Here is a 20,478-nt window from a genome sequence, read left to right as displayed (position 1 = left end):
ACATCAGCAATATGTCTTTGAACCTACTAATCACTTCTTAGTTCAGGCAAATTCTGAGGCTGACCCATGGCCACCAGTGCAATCAGAAAGAGATAAAATGCAAATTTAAATACAGTACTAAACCACTTAAAGTAGTTTCCCACTACAGTTCACAGAGGTTTTCTCTGGTCAGAATCTGACCTTGGGGTGAGAAGGTCACTTCTTTTCATTACTAGTTAGGGGAAAACAAACAAACAAACAAACAAAAAACAACAAAACAAAACAACAATGTTAATTAATTTCCTATCACTTCCAAAGAATATGACTTTTTAAACTTTGCTCCTGAAGTTGTCATAACATCTTAAGAACCTAATCAGTCTTATAGCCACTTGCAATTACAATATGCAGATCACTCTCATATTGCTATTAATTTTGCCTTCTCACAACAAACTACAAAATAACTTGGGTTGGAAGGGTGTTATAAATGTATATTGTAAAGCTGGCTTTTCACAAGATGTGTGCTATATGATTAATAAGTTGTAAGGATATAGGATATAAGTTTTTTATTTCTGCTTTTAGAAAATTAGGCAGTGGTAGTAGTTGATATAAGTGTGCTGAAACTGTCTCTTTGGTCTGGATAACATCCAGTGAACATGTAAAGAAGACTTTGCTATTGATATACCAACTATCATCAACTCCCATCTGAAGAAAGTCTGGACCAAGGCTCAAGCTGGAGGTGATAATGAAGACACAGCCATGAAACACAGATGCTCTACAATAGGGGACCCAAGGAGGGACCATGCAAAACAGTTCCTAAAATATAGAAACTAGTTTATGGAAAAATATGAATATTCATCAAACTGATGCAATAGAAAGGGTATTTAACGAATGTCTCTGATATAGCAGGTGTGACCTTGGCTGAATGCCAAATCACCCAGCCGACCGTACTTTGCTTTTTTATCTCCTAATTGTTGTAAAATTTTTATTAAATCTATATCTTAAAAATTACCAAAAAAATAAACCTTGTTTTTCACAAGGGGCCATATGGATGCCCACCTCCCGCTAAAGCAGAGTTTCAGTGTTGGGTCAGGTCACCCAAGCCTTACCCAGTCACAACAGTCTCCAGAGCTGGAATTTGCACACAACACTCTCCTGTGGAGCATGTTCCTCACACCTGTGAAGAACTTTTCCTGCTGCAATACGTGACTGCTCCTCTCGCCCTCCACGTGCAGCCTTGAGATAAACCACTGTTTATTCTGCTGCTGGATTTTGGCAGCTCTGCTGGCAGCCCAGGCATGGCTGGCATCATGTCTGCCTTTGCTGTCTCATGAGTATCTCCACAGCAAAACAGGCAACCAGGAAGGTGCACCCAAGTTCTTCAGACCTGCAAGCTACTTTCAAAGCAAACCCCTATTTTCTTTTCCCATTTCATTTCAGGAGGCTGGCAGTGATACAGTGGACTGTTCTCTGCTAACAGCTCTCCAGCCCTGCAGAGCTTTGCTGGCTTGGAGATGATGCTGGGAAGAGCAGCACAGTGCCAGAGAGCAGGATCCCCAGCTGGCAGAAAGGGGACCACAGGGCAACTGTGGCACCTGCCCAGGTGTGTGTGGGTAGCTACAGAATCATAGAATCACCACGGTTGGAAGAGACCTTTTGGATCATCCAGTCCACCCAGCACTGCCACTGTTCCCCTAAGCCACCAGACCATATCACCCAGCACCAGGCCCAGATGACTTTTGAGCACCTCCACCACCTCCCTGGCAATGTGTTCTGAGGATGCCTGACCTCCTGAACAGGGAAAATATGTTTCTAATATTTAATTTGATTCTTCCGCCTCAGCTTAAAGCCATTTCTTCCGGTCCTCTCACTGCAGACATGGCAGAAGGGACTGGCCCCATCCCACTACAGCCTCCTGCCAGGAAGCTGTACAGAGCAAGGAGGTCCCTCCTGATTTCCTGGAGACTAAACAACCCCGGCTCCCTCAACCACTCCTCATATGACAAGTTTTCTAAACCCCTCACAAGCCTTGGTGCCCTTCACTGGGCACACTCCGGCACCTCTATGTCCTTTTTAAAGCGAGGGGCCCAAACCTGCAGGCAGAACTCGAGATGTGGCTTCACCCATGCTGAGTACAGGGGACGACCACTTCCCTGGTCCTGCTGGCCAAACTATTCTTGCTACAGATACAAGGAAAAGCCTGAAAGGAGGTGGTGGGATGGAAGGTCATCCAGCAGCCCTTTGCTGGAGCAGCCTGGTGGTGAGCTGAGGTGAGGTGAGGTGGGGTGGGGTGGGGTGTGGTGGGGTGAGGCAGGGCAGGGTGAAGGAGCTCGGGGAGGGAAGGTGCTGAGGTGTGGCAGTGTGATGTGGGGCCACACACGGAGCAAGGCAATGCTGAGGCAGCAGCTCCAGCCTTCACCTCGCCTCCTGCAGGCCAGGAGGAAACAGGCTCTACCTATTCCATACGGCTTCTACAGAGCAATACAGTAAATCAGCCCTGCAGAGAGGCCTTGATAAATCAGAGGGCTGGACAATCACCAACTCTGTGAAGTTTAAAAAGGGGAAGTGCTGGATTCTGCACCTGGGATGGGACAACCCCAATGTACCTACAAACTGGGGGACAAGACCCTGGAAAGCAGTGCCACGGAAAGGGACATCGGGGTCCTGGTCAATGGCAAGTTGAATGTGATGGTCAATGGCAAGTTGAATGTGAATCAGCAGTGCCCCAGCAACAAGGAGGGCCAGCTGTGTCCTGGGGGGCAGCAGGCACAGCATCGCCAGCCGAGCCACGGCGGGGATTGCTCCGGTCTGCTCGGCTCGGAGATGGCCTCACCTCGAGCCCTGGGGGGAGTTTGGGGCACCGCAATATAAAAAACCCCACTAAGCTCTTCAAGACTGTCCAAAGGAGGGCCACAAGGATGGAGAAGAGCCCTGAGAAGCCATATGAGCAGAGGCTGAGGACACTTGGTCCGTTCCGCCTGGAGGAAACGGAGGGGAGCCCCCACGGCCGTCTGCACGTTCCTCCTGAGGGGAAGAGGGGCAGGCACTGACCAGTGACAGCGCCTGAGGGAACGGCGGGGAATTGTGCCAGGGCAGGTTTAGGTTGGATATTAGAAAAAGGTTATTCATTCAGAGGGTGGTTGGGCACTGGAATAAGCTTTCCAAGGAAGTGGCCACATTATCACGCCTGACAGAGTTCAAGGAGCATTTGGAAAACCCTCAGGGGTACATGGTGGGATTCTTAGGGATGGTCCTGTGCGGAGTCAGTAGCTGGACTCGATGATCCTTGCGGGTCCTGTCCACCTCAGCACGTTCTGTGATTCTGTGAAACCAGGGCAGCCCGTGGCTCCCCGGGGCAGCGCTGCCCACCGCGGGGCCTGGAGGCGAAGGCGCTGCCGCGCTCCTCATGGCGGCACAGGCGGCACCACCCACCGCCATGGCGGCCCGGGGGCTCCGGCCCGGCGGCGCTGCCCGCCGAGCCCCGGCCGCGGCACCGGGAGCCGCGGGTGCCCATCCACCCGCCGTGCGGGGCGGCGCGGGAGCCGCGGGGAGCGGGCCCGCCCTTTGCCGTGCGGTGACCCAGCGCTGCCCCGCCGTCGGCGGGAAGATGTCGCCCGGCTGCCCCGGAAGCGCTCGGGGAGGCGCCAACATGGCGTGGCGGTGCTGGGCCCGCGCCGCGGGTCCGCGGCCGCACAGGTACCGCCGGCACGGCTCTGCACGGCACGGGCATGGCACGGCGCGGGGAGGTGAGGGAGGGAAGAGGCGGCCGGGGCGGGCGCTGCTGACGGTTCGCGTGTTTCCCCCGCAGGCTGGCGCTGCTGCTGCTGCAGCCGCGGCGGGGATTCCGCCGGGCGCGGCCGCGGCCCGAGGAGCCCCCGGCAGCCGCCGCCGAGGCGCGGCCCGTGCCGCCGTCCCCGCGCCGCAGCCTCTGCCCGCCCGCACCCGCCGCCGCCGCCGGCCGCCCCTCGCCGCGCCGCCTGCTCAAGCCGCTCCTCTTCACCGTGGGGGTAAGTGGCTCTGCGGGCCGGGGCTGTGCCCGGCTGGGGAGCGGGCCGGTGAGGAGCGTATTCCCTGTGCCTCTGGGAAATGCTTCCGTCTGCGCTTCGCTTCCCAGCGCCTCAAAGGTAACGGCACGGTTGTTGGCCAAATGCTGTGGCGTTATACTGGGCTAATACAAAGTAACGTAAGCTAAATCAATGGAAATATTGTAAAGGTAACCCAGTTTCATTCAATTTTGGTGAACTTAGTAATTTCATTGAGCAGTTTTGTTTGTGAACCTTTTTGATAAAGCATCATCCCAGGACACTGAACATTCAGTGAACCTGAGGAAATGGCCTCAAGATGCACGAGGGATTTAGATTAAATGTTAGGAAAAAAAACAAAACCAGAAGGGGTTGCAAAGCGTTTAAACAGACTGCCCAGAGCAGTGGTGGGGTCCTCAAACCTGAAAGTGTTCAAAATACACTGGATGTGGCACGGTGAACTCAGTGGCGCTGCCGGCTTGACGTTTGGACTTGGGCTCTCCAAGGTGTTTTCCGGCCTTAAGGGCTGTGTCATGCTGTGGGTCTCGCTGCTCAGCAGTGCCACAGCCCCGCTGCCGTGCCCTCAGCGCTCGGGTGCGGCATTGGCCAGGGGTGGGCCCGGGATGGATCCGGCATTGGCCCGAGATGGGGCCCGGCATTGGCCCGGGATGGGGCCCGGCATTGGCCCGGGATGGGGCCCGGCATTGGCCCGGGATGGGGCCGGCATTGGCCCGGGATGGGGCCCGGCATTGGCCCGGGATGGACCCGGCGCGGGGCGGTCACTGAGCCTTTCCGCTGTCGCCCAGTTCACAGGCTCGGCCTTCGGCTCCGCCGCCATCTGGCAGTATGAGTCGCTCAAGTCGCGCGTCCAGACCTACTTTGAGGAAGCTCGGGCGGACTGGATGGATAAAATGCGGCCGCAGAAGAGAGGCGACTTCAGAAAGCAGGTACGCGGAGCCAGCCCTGGGCTGCTCGCACAGGGCGGATCCCTGCGGGGCACGGCCGCATCTCTCCTCTGCCATGAGCATCGTTTGTACTACAGACACTTGTCCTAGGATTTCTGGTTTGGGACTTGGAGAAATATTGGCTTCTCAAAAAATTACAGCAGATAAGTTGACTTGCAAGGAAAACTGATAGAATTAGTTTTAGAAAACTGTAACTCAATGTCACTGCAAAAGTTATAGTGGAAAAATAGAGAAAAATACCATCTTCACCCAGAACTGCAGGAAGGAGAGGTCAGTAGTAGGAATTTGTTTGTCTAAACTAGGTACCATTTGCTTTTTCACTGTTAAAAAACCCCAACAAATGTTCTCGCTATATCTTACGTGCTCTCAAAAGTGAACATAAATTCCCAGATTTAACTAGATTAACTAGATTTGACTAGATTAAATTCTCAATCTTATGCTTAGGACTCTTCAGTGCTCTGGCTTCTTCAAAATGCATTTGTATTTTCAGCCTCTAAACCCTTAAAAATACAAGGGTTTAGAGGTTTTTTTTTTTACTTAGAGAGATGACACTTCCACACAAGTACTTTTGAGTTTGGGCAGCAAGAACAAAATAAGTGCTGCAAGATTTGTTATAAATTTAGTTGGCATCCCAAAAGTATCAGTTATCTAGCTTTTAATTAGGTATACTTAAAATTAACCTAAGCATTTAGGTATGTTTGCATTTGTTTCAAGGTTACTACTGGTTTATGATAGACCAGGCTTGATATTCTTTCAGATCTGCTTGTCCAAGGGAAGTAGGGCTGAGCATGGATCTGGAGAGGCTCGGGATCCTGGGTAGGACACACAGGAGCTGTTTTTTTCTGATGTGTATGGTGCACACCAGCCCTGCTGTAGAAATGGGCATGTGGGATAACGCTGGTGGACAGCAGAGCTCCATGTGGCTCCTCGCTCACAGCCCCACAAACCCCCAGTGGGCTGGGGGAAGAAGAAACACAAGAAAACTTGAGGATAAAGAGAAAACAATCACCAAAAAATTGTTTAGTAAGTATGGGAATAGAGAAGAAAACAAGGGATGCATAGGCAGCCACTCACAGTCTCGTGTGGAAGGACCAGTACCCAACCAGTTCATGAGAAAAATATGTTAAACCTACTGAAATCCCCTCTTTTGGGAGGATGGCATTGTCTGGTAAGGAATATCTCTGGTTAGTTCAGGTCATCTGCTTGGTTGTGTCCCCTTCCAGCCTGTTGCAGCCTGCAGCAGCAGAGTGAGAAATGCAGAAGATCTTGACATTATGCCAACAACATTCACCAAATGTAGAACATCAGTGTTATCAGTACTGTCCTGGTCAAAAATCTAACACACAGAACTGTGTATAAGCTGCTAGAAAGAAAATTACCTTTATGCCAGCATGCTTTCTTGCTTGGTGTATATGAACTGCAGGGGAGGTTACCATCAGCACTTAGTATTTTTAAATAATTACGCCTTTATACTTTTGTTTTCCTTCAAAACCTGAAGGGGAAGATCTGGTGATTAACTATCCAAAAAAGAAAACTAAACTGCCCTGTTGTTAATAGGCTTAAACTCCCAATCCCATCTTCAACGGGTAAGTTCTATTTCTAAGAGTTCAGGATTCCCCCCGTTGTTTCTGGGGGCATATAAACCTTGTATTTTTGAAAAATCATGTCTGTTCAGAGTTCTTATACTGGAGACTGTCCTCTACTAGAGAATTAAACAAGAACTGCAGTGAAGTTGTTACTTAGATACCAAATAGTGAATACTTTGTTTCATACAGCATTACATCCCCTGCCTCCAATCTGCAGATAATGTTTATGACGTTGTTCCCATCAATGTGGTTGGAAGGTCATTGAGGTAGCAACAAAATACATGTCCAAAATGATTACAAAAGCTGAGGAAGGGAAAGGGGGGTGCAATTTGTCTGTGGGCTGACTGCACTCAAAATAAACTTTTTCAGGGGTTTTAAACTTGGAGGAGGGCTGGGTGAACTGGACGCAAGGGGGAATGGATTCCACATCTTGTGAGCCACCTCTGCAAAAGTGATCCTGGCACAAAAGTGGAATCACTCAAAGGTGGGTGGTGTGATGTTAGACAGCATTAGGGTGAGGTTTAGTCGAGGCAGGATTTATGCTAACTTTGGCTAATCTGCTAAAGTCAGCATTATGGGCTAGATCTTTGTTTAATGCAAGCAGGGTAAACCCATTGGAGTTGTGTAAAAGGATATAACCCCATTCTTTTTGAAGGAACTCTTCATCTGTATTGGAATGTTATGAAAAGGAGGGTAGATAGCTGTTCTTCAGTGAGGAAATGTCAATTTGAAAAGCTAAAACAGTCAGAAGTAAAAAACTTTGAAACTGATTTACTTCAGAGATTTCAAACAAACGCTTTCCATTCTTAAAAACATATAAGCTTACGTGGCTGTTTTTGAAATGGCAAGTGCTTCATTGATGGACAACAATTCTGTTTCAGGTTAACATCTGGTGGAATAACCTGACTGAGGGTCAGCGGACTGTGACAGGTTTGTGTTAGCTTACAAGTATTAGACATTCACAGGAAGAGAAATATGGCAAACAGGTACAGTATATTAAAACAGATGGCTTTCATACCATGTTTAGGTTGTTGGGCACAAAGCATGTGTAAATTTACACCTGCACATACACTATTTCTGCTACACTTCCTTCTCACAAACTATTTTTTGTATGCCTTAAAAAAGTTCCTGTACATCTGTGTGAGATTGTGTGGAGGATTAAGTAGAATCCTCCCCCAGTCATATTTTTCTCATGAATTATGAAAAACAGCAAATGCTTTTAGAAGAAATAGGTGTATATATTCCACTGAAATGTAGGAATTAAATTCCCTAATAGTTACATGTTTTCAGTATGACAGGAAAAGAAATTAGCCTTTGAGCTTTCCTTTGATTATAATGTAGTTTTGATTGGTTATCCTAATGCCAGTTGAAATCCCCAAGATAAATGTAATGTGTGAAACAAAATTGATGAGAATTTGATTTGAATCCAATAGCTGAGCCCTGTCTCCTGCTACATATTCTACATTTAGTATTTACTGAATCTTTATAAGCAGGTTGTTCGTGTAAGGTTACTTAAATGCTATTTCTCTGCCATTTAACAGTTACTTTCACCTTTAGTGTTTCCAGCTATTATAAAGCATTTTAAATTCCTAAATGCTTGGATAGAAATAGAGAAGGCACTTTAAACAAGAAATAATACATTTTCATTATGTTTTCAGTAATTTACACTCTTACTCAAAGTAAAGTAAGTTTGCAGTAACCTCTGTGATGTAAAAAGCTGTGTGTGTCTGGTGTCTCCCAAAGGTCACTATGCCCTAGCAATGCTAATTCATCTTTACAATTTTCTTAAAACCAAACCTTCCCACCAGAAATAGACAGGATGTGTACTGTATATTTGTATGGTTCTCCCAGTCTTCTCCCCTTGTGCAGTTAAGTGCAGCTGTGCATTAGATTGATGGCATTTGGAAATAAACAGCAAGAGGGGCAGGAAATGGGAATGCTTTGCTGGCTCCTGTTTCATTGATTCTGTAATAGAATATGGCAGTTTGAAACCACAGCTTGAACCTTCTCAGCGCAGATCTTTCTGGACTGTTGGATTCATTACATAGTTTGTTAAAACAGTTGCAATTAAATGTCATATTTCTGAAAGACTTCCACTATATAAATGTAGCTTTCAGTATTTTTCATTGCTTTTTCTAAACTGTATACAAAGTAAGAAGTGGATATTGCTTTTAATGGAATTGTGAAGAAGAAGTACAATCCTACAAGCTTCCTTTTTAAATACTTGCTTTCAGTGAGCATTATGGTGTATTACATTTGTAATTTGCTTTTATATTTTCTTCTCCCCTCTTGATAGGTATTATAGCTGCAAATGTCTTTGTGTTCTGTTTGTGGAGACTGCCTGGCATGCGACGGATTATGTTTACATATTTCACCTCAAATCCAGCCTCCAGTAAGTGAGCAGTAATTTGGGTGGCTTTCCCACACAGAGATGTAATAGAACCTCTGATGATGCTGCAGAAGGCTCAGGTGGCTTGTGGCTTTCTTAGAGCTCCATCACCCACAAGCAGTCTCAGTCATGCCCAAACACATTATTCCATCTAGGCAGGAAATGCTTTGAGGGGAAGAATGTTAGGAGTAATGATCCCATTTTTTAAAACAAACACAACTGGTGCTTTTCTAAATACTGTAACATCAAAACTGCTGTCTGGCCTTTTCCTGCATGCAGTGGGATGCAGCTCCTGCCTGAATAAAGGTGAGAGGTGCTCTTCCCAATGACATCAGCCAAACTGCTTTCTTGGACAGAATACACGTCAAGCCACTCAGCAAAGGAGGAAAATAAATTGTACCACATAATGCCATTCATAAACTGGACTCAAATGTGACTATTTCCTCCTTTAACGTTCTGTGGGATGCAGACAGAACCACCATCAGTCACATGCATGTGTGCTTTCATCAGTAGACAAGTCTGTAGGTTGTGTACAGAGTCCTTCCTTCAAAGCTGTGCTTTGAGTCACATCAAGAAAACCCAAACAAACCCAGGCACCAATTTGGCTTTCACTGTGTGTGAAGTGTGTTGAAGATTTTAACCTAGGGAAAAAATTTAGTAATATTTAATGGCAGAAAAATGGGGTTTAATTTCTACAGCACAGAAAATAATTAAAAGGACAAGGAGACAAATGTGTTTGGAAGGTACTTCCTGCTGTCTTCTTAATTTCTGCTGAAAATGTGGAAACTCAACCAGTCCCCCCACACACTCCAAAGCTGAAGATAGCTGCTACCCAGATCTGAGCATGTCACCCCAAACGCTCCTATTTTAAATAATGTTGACCTTCAAAGCTGCTAATTGGCTTGTTTGCATTTTCAAGGCTGCCATTTCAGTCAGGAGAGCTAGTAGCTTTTTCAAAAAAGAAAACTATTTTTTCTCTGAGTTCATCTTCGTTGCAAATTTATATGGCTGCTCATGTATTAAAAATCCTTCACCATGTACATATATAAATCAAATACCTTGTTTCTTTTTCAAAGCATAGGACACATGTCATAAGATAAGGTTTTCTCTGAAACAGTCCCCAGTAGGTAACTAAGACTGTTACTACAGCTTGCTTATCTTAGGGATTTATGTTCTACCTTTCTAAAAGGCATTGCTTGGAATTTGAAATTTGTTCCATTGCTGGGTTTATTACATAGCTTGTATTTGAGGATCTGGGCATAATTAGCCTATAGTGTCTCTTGATAAATTTCTAGTCTACATGATGTGTAAGTTAAAGCCAATTGAAATACTGACTTCTTAATGTGCATTGCTTTTCTCTTTTGTAGGAGCCTTGTGTTCTCCCATGCTGCTGTCTACATTTAGTCACTTCTCTCTCTTCCACATGGCAGCAAATATGTATGTTCTATGGAGCTTCTCCAGCAGCATTGTCTCTCTTCTGGGCTGTGAGCAGTTCATTGCAGTGTATCTTTCTGCTGGTAATGTTTAATATATATATTTACACCACTTAAAGAATATAAATATGTTGTTCATACAAGGTTCAACCTGTGTGCTTGATTAATAGATGTATGATGACAGATGGCCATTGTTCAGTCCCACATATTGCTTTATACTAAAGGCAGTACCACTTTTCTGTTGTACAGATTTTTGGTGGGTTTAAGATACTGGGCTTTGAAATACAATAAAACCGTATCTGGTTTTAATTCATGCTTTACTACCCAAATAAAATAGCTCTTAATACAATCTCTTGGATTTTTTGTGACAAAAGATGACAGTTAATTTGTACTTTCGGATGCTGGTCTGCATTGCTGCCATGATTTCCAGTAGTAATTTCTCTTTTTCAGGGGTTATTTCCACTTTTGTCAGTTATGTCGCTAAAATGGCCACGGGAAGGTTTGAACCATCCCTTGGAGCTGTAAGTATCTTGAAATATAAGAGACTGATAATGAGCTTTGAAGCCAGTTTGAAAGCCTGCTGTATTCTTTAACCTCTTTAAAAGCCAAGAGTATATCTGGAGTAATGGAAACTAGAAAACTTTACAAAAATCAAGTGCCCAGGTGTGGGCTGGTTCTCTGGTCCCACAAGTTGCCTGTTCTTCAGATGTGTTACCCCTGCTGCAGCAGCTGCCCAGAACTGCCACTTCTTAATGCTGAGGGTTGTAAATGAGTCCAGAACAGCAGGAGCTCTTGTGCCTGAGCAGAGCAGTTATGTAACTTTTTTGCAGAAATGGTATTTTGTAATTGTGTAGCAGTCTTCTCTAATTAAAAATAGAATACTTTGGGAAGAGCTAATGTAATCAGACAATCAAACTCAGCATGTGATGGCAGTGGAAGTTGTAGGACATGCTGTGCAGAAGGGCAGCACTCCTGCCAGAAGTCTCACCCGATGAACAATTGTAGCAGGCTGAGGAGCTCCTGTAGCTGCCGGTTCTTCCCAAATGTTTTAGTAGTAGAGTTTTTAAAACACTTAACTTGCATTAAATTTGAGGTCAGCTGAGACATTTGCCAGGTTTTAAAGGCTTAACTTGCTATACTGAATAATTTTGATAAAAGCCCGAAGTCAGATTCTCATTATTCTGTTAAAATGAAAAAAAAACTGTTTAAGTGTGCTAGAACTTTTGGAAATGCTGTCTGTGTATTGTCTTTTTGTCTTATGAATGAGCTATATCTGGAGCAAGTTATTTTCCCTTAGTCTTACTGACCTGAACTTACTGAAATTACCACACACATTGCATGAGTTTACTGCACTCAGAGCCTTTCTGTTGAGATAATTTCAGGGATACAGAAGCCCATGGTCAATTTTCTACAGTCCAAGGAATTACTTGTTTCATTGACAAAAGATTTTTGTCCCTGTCCATCTGTTATTTTCTTTGGTTTTGTACAAGCTTCAGAATGACTCCCTTCATTAGATGTGTCTGTGCTTGATGCATGTTAGATTTCTAGGGTTTACTTGGGGAAAAGCATATTTACAGAAATCATTATCTTAAACTTGGGAGTGGGTATGTCTTAACTACTTAAGAGGATTTGAAAGATGTTTTTCCCTAGTATTTATAATTCCAGATATTGAAATTAAATAGTGGTGTCTTGTTTTATTTTTATTCTGAACTTTTCTGTGGTGCTTTGTACTTTGACGTTTACCACAGGGCCTGCATTTGAAAATAAAAGCCAAAAGGAAAACAGATTCACATGCAGAACAATATATTATCCCTTATATAAAATCTTAGCTTGCTTTGATGTATTTTCCTGTATTTCCAGTCAGGAGCTATAATGACTGTCCTTGCAGCTGTGTGTACGAAGATGCCAGAAGCAAAACTGGCCATCATACTTCTTCCCATGTTCACATTTACAGCAGGAAGTGTAAGTGCCTTTGAACTTCAAAGAAATGCCACTCTCAAAACATTTCCCCCTACCTCTTCAGTATCTGAGTATGTGTCCTGTTTGTCTGTGTTTCTAAACTGTTAAATTTATTTTGGAAGAGAAGAGAGGTCATGGAAGTCCCAGGGATCGATTGTGAATTGTTGCAGCCTGGCACAGTCATGACAGCAGAGTGTGGTGAATTCAGAATTATCCTAAATTCCATCCTCCATGGGTCTGTTTCAGATCTAATCCCTGGGAAGGAGTCAGGTTAACCTGTCTGAGGAAACCTACCTACACATCCTCTTCTTTCTGATGGGTGATATTTTTTATAGCAGCACTTGAAACAGGCTGATGTGAAACTGGTGTGTGGTTTTTTCTTTAAAGAAAAATTTATCAAGATGAGAAACACAGAATTTCACTTCTCGAGATTATATTCCAGCCCTGGAGGAATATTTGCCTCCTCTTTTGCATATCATCTTTTGATACTTTTAGGAACACTGCTGGAGTTAGAAATAGGTTACTGAGACTTGTCTTTGTGTATAGTACCAGGACTCCTTTTTTTTTGTTTCATTAAGTTCTTCTATGCACATCCACTGCCACATTTAAGAAAAGCTTCTCATGTATATCTTAACTTGCTTTAATAAGTTAATCATCTTTGGTCCACTCCTTAAAGGTGTTTTACTGCTTAAAGCAGTTAAGCCAGGTCATTCCAAGATCATGAGATTTAATACTTTTTTGTAAGTGAAGCTTATAGATTTGAACAAACATTCTTAGCTGTAGCCTTCATGCTTTTCTTGCACTTCTGCTTGAGTTCATCTGGGGGTTTTGTGGGGGGTTTTTTGGTTGGGTTTTTTGTTTTGTTTTGGTTGTTTTTGGGGCGTTTGTTTGTTTGTTTGTTTGTTTGTTGTTTGTTGTTTTTTCATGCTACCCTTTAACTGCATCTTTCTTATAAAAGGTGATCAGGGTAGAAATACAGGCAGAGCCACAGAGAGCATTGCCATGAACAAGTGCTCATTGCAACAACAAAACAAGAGCAGCATCAGCTATTGCAGTAGAAACATTGGAATGATTTTAGCTCTTCTATACAATTGTATATCTGAACTTTACAGACTCCTTTAATCTACCTTACCTATGCTTAAGGAGAGGAATCCTGCCTAAAGTGCCATTTCATCCAGGAGTTAAATCTGTCAGTCTTTATGAAATGAAGCATTTAGTAAAATCTTGTGTATTGACAGTTATGGTGCCTTGTGTCTCCTGTAGATGGTACACCAGCAGCTCATGCTGCTCTGGCTGTGGAGTTACTCACTGTCATCCCGATTTTCTGCCTTCCAACACATGTTTGTATCAGATAAGATAACAGGGATGCTGCCCCACATGTTCCATCCACTAGAGGGTTGGGTTCAGGAGCACAGATCCACACAAATCTAAGCTACATCAGAATTAGAGAATGTGAGTGTTGCAATTACGTATTTTGTGGTGTCTTTTATAGCAGGTACTCTTTCAAGTAATTCCTGTTTCCTCTTGACCCAAATTGGGAATGTATTTGTAGCTTTAGAAATGAAGATTGGAAGAGACTTGAGTGTTTGAAAAAGACACATTCCCACCCTGCACTATTCTGTAGCTGCTCAGATCAGCATTTTGATAGCACAATACAGCTGGAGATTGAATCTTTTGTTTTAAAACAATTTTTACAGTAGATTCTTTGATATAAAATCTATAGGATGTTTTTGATTCAAAATTTTTGCTCTGTGCTAGGATAGAAAACTGTTATTGATTGCCATTTTATGCTGTGACTGATCCTTTCCATTCCATGTTCTCTCCTTTCTAGGCTTTAAAAGCCATAATTGCATTTGACACTGCAGGGCTTGCTTTAGGCTGGAGACTTTTTGACCATGCTGCACACCTCGGGGGAGCTCTCTTTGGAATGTAAGTCTGTATTTACTAACTCTGTTTTGTATTTAAATTATTCCTGTATTTTTCTCTCTTCCTATATTGCTGAAGTGTGGGGAGGTTTTTGTAAAGTTGTCTTAACTAGCAATAAATACAACTCACTGTTACCCTTCTAGTGCTGTATAATTTTATAAAGAACACTGTTGTGGTGCTTAGAGCTGAAAGAATTGAGCTAAACTGCCTTAGAGTCATGGCTTAGATGTCAGGTGGTCCTGTAACTGTAACCTGGGCTGGCTGTCTCTGTCCTGCTCTTGCCAGCACATTGGAGAGAGTCACAGGGCAGAAAAGATTCTCACAAAACACAGAATGAACAAATTAAAATAACTTGAAAGAGCTAAAAAAAAAGGTCTTTGTGTCAGTGTTTTTCCTCTAATTGCCAATTTACAGAGAGCTACAGAGTTAATAAAAGCTCAGGCCAAATTCCTTTGAGCAGCCTCTAGTGCAGTTTTCTCAGTGTTGCTGTACTGCCTTTGTGGAGAGCCTTCCTAATTAGTAAGAACTACTAGAAACAAGTGGATAGGAAACAGTTCTGTATTGTTCCATGTTTGAACTACATTGAATTTGTCCCTTTCTACCTATTGCTGAGTGCATTCTTTAATATTTTATGTAGGCATTCAAAAAGCCTGCCTGAGATTTCACTAGGCCAAACTTAAAGCTAAACCAGCTTGTAGACCAAATAGTTTCCTGTTCCTTGGCTTTGGTGTCAGTAAGCTCTGTGCTGTACAGTCTCCCTTTCTCCCCTTCTCTGGTATCACAAATCTGATGAATCTGATGTAGTTCTTGCTGATTCACAACTGCTTTCTGTCCTGATGTATCTGTATCAGCTTGTTCATTGTAATGAAGGAACCATCTGCATTGGTAACGCACATTCGCATATTAAAAGAGTGAATGTAAAAATGGTCTGGAGTTGGCAAGTTTTCTGCTTTCCTCACCTACATATGTTTTACCTGTGTGTTCTACTCAGTGGTGATTTTGGTCCCTTCATCCTGAAAGAGGGCCTTATTTAGGACCTATGTTGAATGGCCAAAGTATTTTCTATACATTGTCTCTCATTTTAGAAAGCAGCTGTATGATTTAAAGCAATGGCCAGTTCACCGGCTTCTCACAGAAAAGTGCTTTTGTTCCTCAGGACTCAGGTGTGGAGTTGGGCTTGGGAGAGAACCTTCAACCTATTTCCTTGTGATTGTTTCCCCTGTTGCCTCTCCAGCATAACCTCCATTGCTTAATCACTTGTGTTGATATTCATGTATTAGCATATAAAATTGTCTGTGAATATAAACAAAGTTAGAACACTTTGATAGATTGGTCTTTAGGTGCATACAGAAGTAAATTCATTTTGAATGGAACATGGTTGTTCTTTAGAGGGCAGTTGTATTTATATAGGAGAAGAAAGAACACTTTTCCTTAGTGTTGTCAGTAGGATCAGCACAAGCAACTGAATTGTTTTAAAAATCTTTTAAATTGAGATAATTTTTATCCCTTTGTAAGTAGAAATCGCAACAGCTTGAAATTAAAGGCATGAAAACTGTTCATTCTCAGGACTGAGACAAACAAGAACAATGGAGTTAACTGTTTGGAGTCTAGAATGAGTGGCTTACCTGCCATTTTCCAAGCATGTTGTTCTTTGTGCCTTAGTTTATCTTGTCTCTTACACTGAGTATTTACTTGGTTTCAGTGTTCAGCCTGTTTTCCCTCAGATGCAGAGAGAAGTCACAGTTAACTTTGACATTCTTTCCCAGGTGGTATGTGACTTATGGCCACGAGCTCATATGGAAGAACAGAGAACCACTGGTGAAGGCTTGGCATGAAATGAGGACAAAGAACTCAGGAAAGGGAGGAGGTGGAAAATCTAACTGATTCTAATCCTAGAGATTCCTTGTGCCCCAGTGGCATCTTACTTGAAGACATGGGATTGAATTGGTTTTGAAGAGTTTTTTGCTACTCCACATTAAGCCTCCAAGGATCTGAAGTTCCTAATGTAACAAAATTATGTTACAAAAATGCATATCCATAGAAAATGAACTCTGACAAAGGTGGAACAATAAAGGTTTTTATTCTATTGCTTTCTGAGGTAACAGTCTGCATTACCTTTTTAAAAGTGGAATAAAACATGTTTTTCAATTAAGTGACCTAAATCTCTGTCCAAAAATATATACATATACTAAAATGGGGTACAACTGGTTAATACTTAGGATGATGAACACTTTCAGAACTGAGAAAATTAATAGATCACACACACCCCTAATTCTGCCAGATAATACATGGTGCTTTCCTAGAAGGGAAAGTGGGACTCAAATAAGGCTGATATGGTGAAATTCAGTGGTTTTTATTGTTGAAAAGACTGGAAGAAGTGAGGCAATGGTCTTGTTTGATTTGAAACTTGAAATACATGGAGCAATACTGAATTGTTTGCCAAGGCTTATGTACTGGTTTAGTGGTCCAGCTTTGTCACATGTGGCTTATTCAACTTGTGTTTTTCATTTCTGTTAAGTTCCAACAAGCTTTCAGATCTTGTTAGATTTTACTACAAAGATACATCCTTTTCATAATTACATGCAGGGGAAGAATGACATCTGTGATATTTTATATTCTGCCATGAGTAACACTGCTTTCTGTATTCTTTCACTGCATTGATTTGGGAGTGGGGTGGAGGGGTATTCTTTAAGCTGTCCTGTTTGTTTAAGGTTTTTCTAAGAATTTTAAACCTGTAACTTCTAGTTTAGAATCTGCCTAGTTTAAGAAAATAAGGAGCTCCAGCAAAAATGGATGAGGTGCCTGAGATCAGCAACCAGAATTAACTACTAAAGTAAACCTGAGGGTAGTACCATGACCAATGTTCCTATTTTACAAGTGAAAACTGGATTTGGGGTGTGCTGCTACCCTCTGCCTGTCCTGCAAGGATGATACTGAACCCATTGCAAAAAGCTGAGGAATATGCCCAGACACAAGCTGGTGGGTTCAAGCCCTTAACTCTTTCCTGTCAGCTGAGTCCTTCCACATGGACTGACCTGCCAAAGAACATGTTGCATTTGTAAGAAGCAACTTGTGGGTGTTTTTACTTTACCACAGTGCCTCACATAAAATAAATTTTCTGTGGGGAAAATGAATACATAATGCCCAGTGACACCAGTTTTAATAAATTATGGAGTACAAAATTGGTGTAAACTCCCTGTCCCAGGCCAGTGCTTGTTTAATTTTTTTCTTCATTACAAAAATGAGGCACTTGAGGATTTGTAACTTTACGTGCATGTCAACGTAAACACTTAAAAATTAAGTAGCTGGAGTACCTAATATTCCTTTGCTGTGCTCCTGAAGTTTTCTGGTTTTCAGTGTCCACTCTGTCACTCCCTTTTCCTGCCCTGTGCCGTGGTGTTGTGGCCGAGCACGGCGGTTTGGAGCTCCAGGCGCGGTGCAGCCCCGCGTGCAGCAGGGAGAGGGCGGCCGAGCCCGCAGCCAGAGCGCGGCACAGCCGGGGGAAGGCGGCGGCGGCAGCAGCACATGATGGCCACTGAGCTGCCTCGTCCTCAGGGAGCATTTCATGCCACAGAAGCTCAAAAGCCACACCTCAGACTACTTCACATGCTGCGTTTGCAACTATTGTGTTTGTCCACTGCTTTTTTCACCCTGTTTCTCTTCCTTGTGTTATCTCTTGTCCACTCAACAGCTTACCTAGTCTCTTCAAGAATTATGTATTTGCTGAGAGTTTTTCAGAGATCCTGGCTGAAAGCAGCAGGGATTAATGCTGCAGAAAATACATAAACCTGAAGAACATTATATTTTACAGGTCTCCTAGGATAAGCCAAAGTTGCAGTTAAGTTCTTAACATAGCAGCCAGCACCTCCTGCCCCTCTATCATCTGCAGAGTGAAGTCCCACTTGTGCTATGTTAGACCTCCTCAAATTGTGTTGCTGCACCCTTTCAGCCTGCAGGAGGGGACTCAAAGCACCTGAAAAAACATCCTGGAACTGCCACAGAGGTTTGGAAGTCACCAGATTTTCAGCCAGTGGTTTGAGGGGCTCATGCCTAAGCATCACCTTAACTTTAGGCGTAAGAGCATTCACCCTCCTGAAGGCTGTTCAGTATCTCAATTTTCCTCATTTATAGAGACCCTAGCGGTGTGTACCATATGAAAGCTTGTACAAAAATCTTCACGTGGCCAAGCAATGGATTTCATGTCATTTTGCACCTGAGCCTTTGCAGCATTCTGTGGGAAACACATATAACTTTTCTGTCCAAAATCACTTTAAAACTGCAATAAGAAAGTCAATTCTCAAGTCACTCAGACAAGGAATGCTTTGAGTTACAGCTCACTAGAGTACATAAGATACTTTTCTGGAAAGCAAATAACCTTCTTGCAAAACATGGCATCAGCACATGTCAGTATCTCAACATTTAGACACCTTTGACTGACAAATTAGAATGACAAAAAAGCCCAAAGTCCAACCCTAGGAAAAAAAAAAAGAACCAATCCCCTAAAACAAAACCAACCACATGGAACGACTTTCCCCTCCCTTTTCAAAGAGATTATTGTGAATAAAAATACAATGTGGTGATTATGTGGACACTTGGTAGAGACAACAGCTAGTGTTTGTGTAGGAAAATAGCAGTAAGTATAAAGTCATGTTTAATCATGTATAGACACAATTCTTCATCCTTTTTCAGTGGCTTTAAAGTCTGCTTTGGCCTTGCCATGTTTAAGGAATAATTTGTTTCAGTGATCTGCTCTATTGGAATTTCATTTTAGTGTTAAAACTGTTTGAGCTTTCAGCCCCCATTCCTGGCAGCAAGAGCTGTTTTGCTTTCTGATTTGATGGCTCTTGTCTTAGTGTTGCAGTATTACACCCCTCCTCCTCCCAAGCTTTTAATCATGACGAATCTTCTAAATGCAGGCAACTTTTTAATCTCATCCAGCATCTTCTGGTTTTCCTGTCTGAGTTAGCCTTTGTGCCAATTTCATCCTACAAGCTGTGATGAGCAGCTGCTCAAAGCACTCCCTGATGCTGTAGGTGGGTTCTGAGACATGCAGTGCCAGAGCTGAACTCAGTACTAGGAAGCGTCAGGCACAGGATGAGCAGAGACATCCGATTTATTCACCAATGTATTTTGCTAAGTCAGGCCTAGGAACAAGAATCAGTGTCATTTGTACTGTGCCAGTGATAACATGATAAAAGAGATGTTCTGTTTTCTCCCATGCCTGTAAAGTCTGTTTCTCTTTACCAGATATGATTTATTTTTTAAAATTACAACACAGAATAGAGCAGTTCCAGAAAACCAAGAGCAGCAGAAAATTAATAAATGTCTCCCTGCACCTTCCTGAAAGTAGAATTACATTTGTGGAGTTTTCAGACAACAAAAGAAACAGAGCATCCACTAGCCTACATAGTAATGTGACAAGAGTTCTGTGTCGGGATCAAAATGTTTTTACCTGACATTTCTGAGTCTCCCTGCCCCAGGTGACATGTGAGGAGGGGGGATGGTGAAATCAAAACTGTTAGCAGCAGGGGCGGTGCTAAATCAGATATTTAGGAAACAGGATCATCTGCAAAGGAATTTCCTTTTGTCCCATGATTGTGTTTTAGAGGCCAAACACTGAAGGAGAGGTTCTGCCCCAGCCCATATGCACATTTCACTCCCAGGAGCAGATGCAAATCTGAGGTGAGGTGCTAATATACCAGGATAGAAACTGCTTAGCTGAAATAAAGCCATAAATCTTACCTTCTCAAGTACCATTGCATAATTAATTTCTTAATAAAGCTTCGCAGAATGGTGTGGTTGGGTTGGAAGGGACCTTAAAGATCATCATGTTCTACCCCCCTGCCATGGGCAGGGACACCTTTCACTATCCCAGGTTGCTCCAAGCCCCATCTGACCTGGCCTTGGACACTTCCAAGGATGGGGCAGCCACAGCTGCTCTGGGAACCCTGTGCCAGGGCCTCCCCACCTTCATTAGGAAGAATTTATTCCCACTATCTAATCTAAACCTGCCCTTTTTCAGTGTAATGCCATTACCCCTTGCTCATCAGATAACCACCTGTAATTGGATTATTACATTCTGAAATGAAATGCCTGTTCTGTTAGCCTTCCAGGAGATTTTTCCAATAGGTGGCATATCAGTTTATCTGCATTCTTCACTTTTACAGCCTTGCATTGCACAGTTTGGTGACCCTTTGGGAGATTCAGCTTTGGTAATAACCC

At 43.3% G+C, this 20,478-nt stretch overlaps 1 protein-coding gene across 4 annotated transcripts; it reads left to right on the top strand.

Annotated features, from left to right (window-relative positions):
- The first annotated feature begins 3,933 nt into the window (after positions 1–3,933).
- PARL (presenilin associated rhomboid like) lies at positions 3,934–16,408 on the top strand. Of its 4 annotated transcripts, none has more exons than XM_083868848.1 (9): positions 3,934–3,983; positions 4,805–4,945; positions 7,431–7,479; positions 8,846–8,941; positions 10,306–10,455; positions 10,822–10,892; positions 12,232–12,333; positions 14,162–14,259; positions 16,023–16,408. In XM_083868848.1, the coding sequence occupies exons 2-9, from the start codon at positions 4,901–4,903 to the stop codon at positions 16,138–16,140; spliced, it is 729 nt and encodes a 242-aa protein (XP_083724974.1). In that variant the 5' UTR covers positions 3,934–3,983; positions 4,805–4,900; the 3' UTR covers positions 16,141–16,408. The 4 variants fall into 4 exon arrangements, with proteins under 4 accessions (XP_083724974.1, XP_083724975.1, XP_083724976.1 ...); XM_083868849.1 differs by lacking the exon at positions 3,934–3,983 and adding an exon at positions 6,919–7,033 and having other exon boundaries at positions 4,837–4,945; XM_083868850.1 differs by lacking the exon at positions 3,934–3,983 and adding an exon at positions 6,919–7,033 and having other exon boundaries at positions 4,837–4,945; positions 7,431–7,535.
- The last annotated feature ends 4,070 nt before the right edge of the window (positions 16,409–20,478 follow it).

Source organism: Zosterops lateralis (assembly GCF_965231275.1).
Source record: "Zosterops lateralis genome assembly, chromosome: 10".
Classification (NCBI taxonomy): Eukaryota; Metazoa; Chordata; class Aves; order Passeriformes; family Zosteropidae; genus Zosterops; species Zosterops lateralis.
The sequence above is the reverse complement of the archived record's forward strand: the minus strand, read 5'-3'. Positions and strand labels throughout refer to the sequence as shown.

Bases quoted from the DNA above. Each gene is read 5' to 3' on its own strand.
- PARL (XM_083868848.1), top strand. From the start codon at position 4,901: ATGGATAAAATGCGGCCGCAGAAGAGAGGCGACTTCAGAAAGCAG. The intron at 7,480-8,845 runs GTTTGTGTTAGC...CCCTCTTGATAG, and splicing joins GGGTCAGCGGACTGTGACAG to GTATTATAGCTGCAAATGTC. The intron at 12,334-14,161 runs GTAAGTGCCTTT...TCTCCTTTCTAG, and splicing joins TCACATTTACAGCAGGAAGT to GCTTTAAAAGCCATAATTGC.